Source organism: Carassius gibelio, chromosome B2 (genome assembly GCF_023724105.1).
Source record: "Carassius gibelio isolate Cgi1373 ecotype wild population from Czech Republic chromosome B2, carGib1.2-hapl.c, whole genome shotgun sequence".
In the NCBI taxonomy this organism is placed as follows: Eukaryota; Metazoa; Chordata; class Actinopteri; order Cypriniformes; family Cyprinidae; genus Carassius; species Carassius gibelio.
Genome location: NC_068397.1, coordinates 26,493,859 through 26,502,773, shown reverse-complemented (window position 1 = coordinate 26,502,773; position 8,915 = coordinate 26,493,859). Strand labels below are relative to the sequence as shown.

General features: G+C 36.9%; 2 protein-coding genes across 2 annotated transcripts; both read right to left on the bottom strand.

The window, feature by feature from the left end:
- Positions 1–28: 28 nt before the first annotated feature.
- Positions 29–1,243, bottom strand: LOC127950651 (fibronectin type III domain-containing protein 7-like). The gene is made up of 2 exons (XM_052547806.1): positions 566–1,243; positions 29–318 (listed from the first exon to the last, which is right to left on the bottom strand). The coding sequence occupies exons 1-2, from the start codon at positions 615–617 to the stop codon at positions 29–31; spliced, it is 342 nt and encodes a 113-aa protein (XP_052403766.1). The 5' UTR covers positions 618–1,243.
- A 159-nt stretch (positions 1,244–1,402) lies between these two features.
- Positions 1,403–8,087, bottom strand: LOC127950650 (fibronectin type III domain-containing protein 7-like). Its single transcript, XM_052547805.1, has 9 exons — positions 8,018–8,087; positions 6,477–6,746; positions 5,972–6,229; positions 5,255–5,524; positions 4,562–4,825; positions 4,043–4,303; positions 2,777–3,037; positions 2,436–2,699; positions 1,403–1,677 (listed from the first exon to the last, which is right to left on the bottom strand). Exons 1-9 carry the CDS (start codon positions 8,085–8,087, stop codon positions 1,403–1,405), a joined length of 2,193 nt encoding a protein of 730 aa, XP_052403765.1.
- Positions 8,088–8,915: the final 828 nt, after the last annotated feature.

Genomic DNA, 8,915 nt, shown 5'->3' with positions numbered 1-8,915 from the left:
CATATTAGTAATAGTGTGCATATTTATTTTATTCAGTTTGTTCAAATGTCACTGTACCTGCCGTGACCTGACTGATCTCACTGGTTTTGGAGCTACAGCTATTGGCCTCTGCAACCACAGTGATATTGTACGTCTGTCCACAGCCGAGTCCAGGGATGGTGCAGAACGTGGAGGTGGAGTTACACACCAGAGTCTTGTCAGTGGATTTAGCTTGAGCATAGTAGATCTGCGCCCCTTTACTCGACTGCCAGCTGATCTGAACATCACCTGTTTGACAGTCTAAGAGCTGACTGACCACAGACTGAGGAGCACAGGGTGCTGGGAGACAAAGGAAAACAAACTATTACATCAGCATGTTTAAAAACAAATCTTTCTCAGAAGAATCTGTGCTGTCAAGTGCATTTAAAATGTGAAGTATTGTTGTCAAAGCACTTGAATTCTTCTTTTTGTAGCAACATTCAAAAGTGCTTTATAGAATAATAGTGTGTACTATAGTTTAAACGTTCTGGATTTAAATGGCACAAACTTGCTTTATGCAAAATATGATTTTAGAGAAAATACATACCAGTATTGATGCGACGCACTTCACTACGTTGCCCAGTGCAGTCCACGCTCATAGCTGTGACTGACACGTTGTACGTCTGACCACACTCCAGGCCTGTGATGTCACAGGAAGTGCTGCTGGAGTTACAGGTTAGCGTATGTCCAATATCATCTACTGCTGTTACTGTATAGTATGAAACAAGGCCACTAGATGCTGCCCAGGAAACAGATGCCGTGTCCGACCCACAAGATAATGACACATCGACTTGAGTGGGAACACATGGAGCTGGAAAGGAAAAGATTCATGCACAAAAATGAGAACATTTTAGCACAATGTATCATCTGATGCCAGAAGAATCTGCAAATTAGAGTTAATTCTAAATGCACTTTGTTGTTATTTTATATTATACCTGTGTCAAGAGTGACCAAGGATTTAGAAGAGGTTGAACAGGTCTGGCCGTATCCTGTAACACAGATGTTATAGTGCTGACCACACGGCAGTGAACTGATGCTACAGGACGAGCCGTTGGTCAAGCAGTTGTGCTTCTGGGGGTCCTGGAAAGACTTCAGTGTTGCATTGAAACTTAGTGAACCGTTGCCTGGTGTCCAAGAAATGAGTGCTGAGTTGGTGCTGCAATCCAGACTGGCTCGAATGCCAGTGTTGGGACATGGAGCTGTAACATGACAAAAATGTAGACACCAACTTCATTATATATTTTTACATTTACTGAATGGTGCTTGCCATGCAAAAACTGCTAAGATGCTGCTATATGGTTGCTAGGATGTTCTGGGTGGTTGCTAATAGATCAGGATTTTTTTTTTTTTTTGCTCCAATCTCTAATTAATTATCACTATTGAGCTAGAGTTCAATACCTGAGACAAGGGTGAAAGGCTGGCTAGCCGGGCCCATGCAGTCACCATTCATGCCCATGACTGTGATGGAATATTCCTGGCCGCACTGCAGGTTTGGGATATCACAGTGTGTGACAGTGTTGTTGCAGGACGTCTTGTACCCTTGGTTGCCTTCTGCCTTAACCAAGTACCAAGTGGCACCAAGGGCACTGTACCAGGTGATGGAAGCAATGTTGGATGAACAGTTTAGAACAGCAGCGACATTGGTGGGAATGCAGGGAGCTAGAGAAGAGAAGAGAGAGTTATATGAAAAAAAGGCTATATAAAAAATTACACTGTATATACACTACTGTTCAAAACTTTTAAGGGATAGTAAAATGATATTGAAAGAAGTTTCGGTAGCACTTTATTTTACAGTCCTGTTCCTCATATTCATACTATGTACTTATTATAGTAATTACAATAACTATGTAATAACTAGGTACTAACCCTGAACCTACCCCTAAACCTAACCCTACCCCGTGTAGTTACCTTGTGTTACACTATAAGTACATGTTAGTACACGTACTGTAAAATAAAGTGCAACCGAAGTTTCTTATGCTCACCAAGGCTGCATTTATTTTATGAAAACCACAATTTTTAAAATGTGATACTGTGAATAATATTTAATTTAAGATAACTGTTTTCTATTGAATATATTGTAAAATGACATTTATTCCTGTGATGTCAAAGCAGAGTTTTCAGCAGTCATTATTCCTTTAGTGTCACATAATCCTTCAGAAATCATTCTAATATACTGATTTGGTGCACAAGAAACAAATCTTATCGGTTTTAAAAACAATTGCTCTGTTCAATATATATATATATATATATATATATATATATATATATATATATATATATATATATATATATATATATATATATATATATATATATATATATATGAAATTCATACATCTAATGTATTTAAGGACCACATTTTTTGTACACGTTGTTATGAATCACTGAAATTAGCAAATGTTAATGTGAGCTGACACCTGTTTCCACTACAGCTTTAGGTTGAGAGCTGCTGTTGCAGGTGGCGCCATCAGCTTGGACAGTCACATTTAGTCTCATCCCACACGGCACAGAGGTCAGCTGACAGGAAGTCTCCATAGAGTGACAAGAAGCTAAGCGTTGCTGCTGGCCGTCTGTTGCCGTTGCCGTGTACCCATTAGCTCCTGCACTGGCAGTCCATGTCACATCAGCTGTGTTGGTGTCACACTGGAGCACAGTTGTTATGTTCTGAGGGTCACAGGGAACTAAAAGAGATATATAGTCAGTTTCAAAAGTCTGTTATTACTGTGCAAACAGGTATGCATGCTCACATGACAGTTACCTGGCTGTATTTGAATGGGTGTGGATGGCTGACTTCCGCATTGACCATCATTTGTTGTGACTGTGACGTTGTAGTTCATTCCGCAGAGCAGGTTTGTGAATGTGCAGTTGTTAGAGCTGGAGCTGCAATTAACTGTGGGCCCATGTTCATCCTGCAGTACTGCTGTGTATAGACTCCCAGTCTGAAGGGCCTGCCAACTTACGACTGCTTGATTTGCATCACAGTCTCTAGTGGCCCCCACACTGACCGGAGCACATGGAGCTACAGCGGAGAATGTATCAGATTTACTTGGTATAAGCAAAAAGTTTGTTTTACTTTTATATAATGTATAAAAACAGTAAAACACTCAAGTCAATATAAAATGTTAAGTTTAAGATAAAAAAAAAAAGATAAAATTATTTTATTTATTTATTTATTTATTTATTTATTTTTTGTCATGTGATTTTTATATTTTATATATCTGGGCCCCTTCATTCATCCTCTCTTATTGTTTTATTTTACATCTTAAAAGTATGCCCCTTTTTCTTTATCCTATTTTTATATTTTTAAATATATTTTATCTAATATCTAATTATTTCTTATAATACATTTTACATTTTAAATATCTATTTTAATTATCCTTATTTTTTTAATTATCCTTATCCTTTATTTGACATTTTTTTTCTGAGCCTTTGTATTATTTTACAATTTAAATATTCAACCTTTTATTCATACCATTTTATTTTTTATATTGTAATATTATTTCTTACATTTAAGTATCTGGCATCCCATTTTATGTTTAGTTTTACATATTATTTAATTTTACATTTTAGATGTCCAGTATCATTTAATGCTTACTTTAAATGCCTACTTTTTTGTATTTTATAAAAGAATTATAAACATTTCTAAATGTTTTTTTTTTTTTTAAATATGTGTCCCTTTTTATTTATTACTTTTTTTTTTGGTCTCTGGTCACTTATTTTTAGTTTTGTCCCCTTTTCATCATCCTCTTTTATTTTTGTTTATTTACATTTTAAATATCAGACCCTTTTTATTTATTTATGTTTTATTACCCCCCCCCCCTTATTTTAGATTATTTTATAAATTATTATGTTTTTATAAATTATTTTATAATTATTTTATAAATTATATTAAATTAAGAAATTAATTTTAAATATCTAGCTATTTCTATTCATCCAAATTTTTGTATTTTACTTAATAATTTATTTAGCATTTTAAAATATCTGGCCCCTTTTATTCATTCTTTTTGATTTTCTGTGCACCTACCTGTCTGCAGGGTGATATGTTGACTCTCAGAACTGTTGCATTTCAGGTTAGTTGACAAGACATACGCATCATACTCCTCGCCGCATTGCAGGTCTGGGAATGTGCATTCTGTCGCCATGGCAGCACAGGTGTGAACTGTGCCAGTCGCATGCACGGCCATTCCGATGTAGATGATTGCACCACTGGCAAAATTCCATGTGAAAGAGGCAGAGTCTGAACTACAGGTGTCCACAGCAGACACGTTCTGAGGAATGCAGGGAACTATAGTGGGAGATAAAGGGACATTGTGTATAGCATCATCATCTAATACCATGCCACAGTACTTTTTTTTTGTAAGTGCATATTCTTATACCACTATATATATTGCATTTACATTTAGTCATTTAGCAGATGCTTTTATCCAAAACGATTTACAAATGAGGACAATAGAAGCAATCAAAACTAATGAAAGAGCAACAATATGTAAGTGCAAATGTTATATCGCATTTTAATATTACCACGATATCCAGAGACACTCACCTGTGTCTGCTACATCTCCCATCACAGGATCAGTAGTGCATTCACCATTTGTGGCAACAATCCACACGCTCATGCTCTCTCCGCAATCCAGATCTGTTAGTGTGCAGCTTGTGTTTGCAGACGTGCAGTTGTAGAAATCTTTACGATTACCTCGGGCCTCCACGACGTAGGCTTCGGCTCCTGCGGCCTTGTCCCAAGTGATGATGACACTGCTGATGCTATTACAATTTGCAATCGCATAGATGTTCTGCGGCAAACATGGGGCTTCATGGGTAAGGAGACAGAGGGGGCCAAAATTAAGATTTGTATTTGAAAACAAGTCAAGACACTTTATGTAGTGCTTCAGATGATACAGATAGTTTTAAAATAGCTTCAGATTAATAAATTAATGGTCTAGTTTAATCCAGCTTCGAAGTAGCTAATTTTTTCACCTAAAGTCAGTTCAAAGTGGATTCTGTTCAGTTCAATAACAGTGTTGATATTGCAGAGTTAGGTCATAATCCATCTTAATTCAATTCAAATAATGTTCCCATCCAATAGTGTTTTAGTGCTGTTAAATTGATAATATAATTGTCTTTTAAATGGCTTCTAAACCCGAAAACAAAACACACAGACATAAACAACTGCAAAATGATGTGTTCCATTAAAGAAATCATGGAAAATTAAATTTTTTTACCAAAATGACCAACTCACCTGTTTTGACGACTAAGCCCTCTGTTCTTCCACTGTTGCAGTCTAGTCCTCCGGTGTAGATGGCGCTGACGTAGAAGCTGTATGTTTGACCACAGACAGTGTCGGTGAAATAACAGGAGGTTTCCCCAGTGGCGCATTCAGTTACCAGGCCGTCCGAGTCCACTGCAATGGCGAAGTAATAAGCTGTGTTGTTGGTGGGCTCCCATGAGAACAAGATGACATTAGTGGAGCACTCGCGGTAGACTTTTGGCGCTTTGGGTGGGCATGGTGCTGTTAGTTTGAGAGAAGGGGAAAAGAAATGCATTTGCTGGTGAAATATACAATTCCATTTTGGTTTAAATTGACAGTTCATCCAGAAATGAAAATATCTTCTGCAGAACAAAAAGTCATACATGATTAATGATTAATGATGCCAGAGTTTTGAAGTTTCATTTTTGGGTGGAGAGTAGATAAAAACAACCTGAGAAAGATAATCTTAGAGAAGGCAGGTAGATTTACTAACTTTAAGGGCTAAATTAGGACTCTGCTACCTGATACCGCATGAACTTCCAGAAAAAATATCTGCCTCAATGGAGCGTAAAGCTAATTTAATCTACATGATAGTAATTCTTGGGTGTTTTCCTCTTCAGACTTGCTACACCACGACAGGATTTCCTGCTCACCTCTCAGAGGACTGGATCAGGTGTGAGCGTGACCTTTGAGAAAGGGCGTCTTTACCTGTCTCGAAGAAGTAGCTGCCGTTGGAAGTGCTTTCACAGTTAGCGATGGCTGTAATCCGCACAGTGTACCGTTCTCCACAGACCAGATTCGAGATCTGGCAGGAGGTGTCCGTTGAAGAGCAATTGAGCGACCGGCCTTGACCATCTGTAATGACGGCGCGGTACGACGTGGCACCAAAAACCGCATCCCAACTAATCGTTTCCGTAGAAGTAAGACAGTTGTACTCCACAGAGATGGAGGACACTGTTCCAATAGCTGAGATAAACAAGAAGTCATATGTTAGAGATTCTTGCATATCCAGATGCTGCAAAAACTAGCATTGGTTTCTAGGCTTGGTTTATGCTCAGTATTGATTCTGGACTAGAATCTGGCCTTTTTCTTAAATGAAGTCTTGGCTATGCAAGTCTAGAAGCATCCAAAAAAACATCAAGGCATCAATCTACTGCTTGCTGATTTCATTGAAAGGTTTCGCTATGACATGTTCTGCTTCATCTTGACTTACTGGAAGTTGAGTAGGTGACATTATTGGACTCTCCTGGTTCAAGGAACATGTTGATAGATGCAACCCCTATTGTGTATGTTGTACACGGCTCCAGGTTTGAGATATTCACATCGGTACTAGTGACGTTTTTAATAACCGGGAGAACTCCGGGCTTGTTATTGGCAATGACTGAAAGCTGGTAAAGCAGGACACCTGAGACGATGTTCCATGTTACACGAGCCGTAGTCTGCGTTAACTTGCTCACAGCCACATTATCTGGTGGCTGCACCACTGTGGAACAAAAAAATATATTTTTTTGTTATTGTAAGATATTGTTATTGGCAAGATTTCATTCACAGGGTAGCAAAACGCTGCTGTAATGAAAATAGCACAAAACTGGATAGAACTGAGTAGACTTACATGTTCTGATGGTTCTGACAAGGCTCTTGGCGCTGAGTCCTGCAGAATTGGCAGAATAAATGTAACAGCTGTACGAAGTGGCTCGCTGGAGGTTGTCTATCTGTCCACTTAGCGAGGTAAATGTGAAGTTCTGAGTCTCAGGATGGAAAGTTCCATTCACCACCAAAATGTAATTATCGGCTCCTTGTGCACTGGACCACTCAAACCTGATGGAGGTGCTTGATATTGCCTTTGAATATGTTATTTGTGAGGTGGCTGGAACTGCATGCACAAATGACATTAATTTAATAAACAATGTAACAAGTCCAGAAATTCAATAAGATATGTGTGGGTCAATAACTTACTTGTCTGTACTGTCTGGGAGTTGATGCATGTAATATAATTGAGCACAAACACTTTAAAAGTCACTAGATAAATCTGTCCCGGTCTTAAGCCTTGGACCAGTCGCTCCACAGTGGACGCAGAGAGTGTAATAATGATAGGTGCTGTGTTGGTTGCATTCACAGCCCTGACATCCAGAATATAGTTTGTCGCTCCTGCAAAATAGTTCCATTTCACTAGGAGAGATGATGCAGTGGGTGATGATATTGATGTTATGTTGCAGCCTGGAGGAAAAAAAAAAAAGTATTTTATAATACTTCAGTGATTTTAAATTCTAATAGTGTGTATTAATACTTAATATTTAAAGTAAATAAATTTCTAAAGATTTTAATTGGTTAAATTTAATAAAAATAAAAAATAAAAATTGGTAAATTAAGACCTTTTAATGAACTGTGGTACATAATTTTACATTGTATTAATATTCTTAACACCCCTACTAATTACTAGAATAAATATTAAATACTTACTTGCAGCCTTTTTTACCTTAGAACAAAGACAAATATAATAGACAAATTAGTCACAAGGATTTCAAGGATAAAACAATAACAATAAATCATGAATAATAATTACTAAATGAATAATAACAGATTAATAAATACCTGTGTCACTGAAAATATCGTTACAAAGATGCACAGTGTCCCTGGAAGATGCATCTCTGGTTTGATGTGTAAGGTGCTAATAAGTTACAGCTAAGTTATGATACATACACTTGCTAATATTGAGAGAAATCTGAAATCTTTTGTGGCATGTTGCTAGTATACCTGCTCTGGGAGAACCAATCAGTGCATCCAAAATGAGGACAGGTGGATGCCTCTGGGCTGAAGACATCATCTTAGTATCTGTGTGTATTTGTTTGTGCATGTGTGTGTGTGTGTGTGTGTGTGTATGTGGTCTAATAGGTAAAGGGTAGGTTGGGGGTCTAGTGGTTATTGTTTGACAAATTAAGACCACAAACTTTGACACTAGTTCTTTCTATTTATGTGCCATTTTTATAATTATTTTTAAATTATAATTTGTTTAAATGAAGAGCATACTGGTATATTTGGATTATTTTTGAGTGGAAAGTGATATAGGATAGGTTGTTAGTCATTAGGTTTCAGGGAAACTTGCTCAGGATAATGGAAAGAGTTAAATTCCCATCCTTGTACTGGCTTGCCTCAAGCTGTCTGGTGTAATGTTAAAAGATGAAATTACTGGATGAACATATTTCCTCTATTATTTCACTTTAATGCTGGTTTAATATTGTCTTCTGTAATAATGATGTTGCACTTATGAATAAGTTGCTCTTTTGAATACTGATTGAAACCAATTAGCATATTTGACTAATCTAAGGTTGCAACTGAATTGAATCAGTTCAGCTGGATTGATGGCTGTTTTCAGTAAAGCATTTATTATAAAATTATTAATTTACCTTTCTCTGAATTCACAATGGTACATTAACTGAAAAGCAGTCAAAACTGTAAATGGAGATTTTTTTTAGCGTAATGGAGGGTAGTTTTTTTGCATTATTCTTTTTAGATATTTTTTTGAAAAATGAAAACATTTTTTAGATTTCTTAATTCTTACCTCTGCATCTTAAGCTGAATATTGGGTAATATAATGCTAAAAATGATTTAAAAAAAAAAAAAAAACTAGTTGCCAAAAATCATTTACTGTATG

Coding starts and splice junctions, on each gene's coding strand:
- LOC127950651 (XM_052547806.1), bottom strand. CDS start 617: ATGAGCGTGGACTGCACTGGGCAACGTAGTGAAGTGCGTCGCATCAAT. Junction 319..565: donor AGTGCGTCGCATCAATACTG/GTATGTATTTTC, acceptor TTTGTCTCCCAG/CACCCTGTGCTCCTCAGTCT.
- LOC127950650 (XM_052547805.1), bottom strand. CDS start 8,087: ATGATGTCTTCAGCCCAGAGGCATCCACCTGTCCTCATTTTGGATGCA. Junction 5,525..5,971: donor CAGCTACTTCTTCGAGACAG/GTAAAGACGCCC, acceptor TCAAACTAACAG/CACCATGCCCACCCAAAGCG. Junction 4,826..5,254: donor GGGCTTAGTCGTCAAAACAG/GTGAGTTGGTCA, acceptor TTACCCATGAAG/CCCCATGTTTGCCGCAGAAC.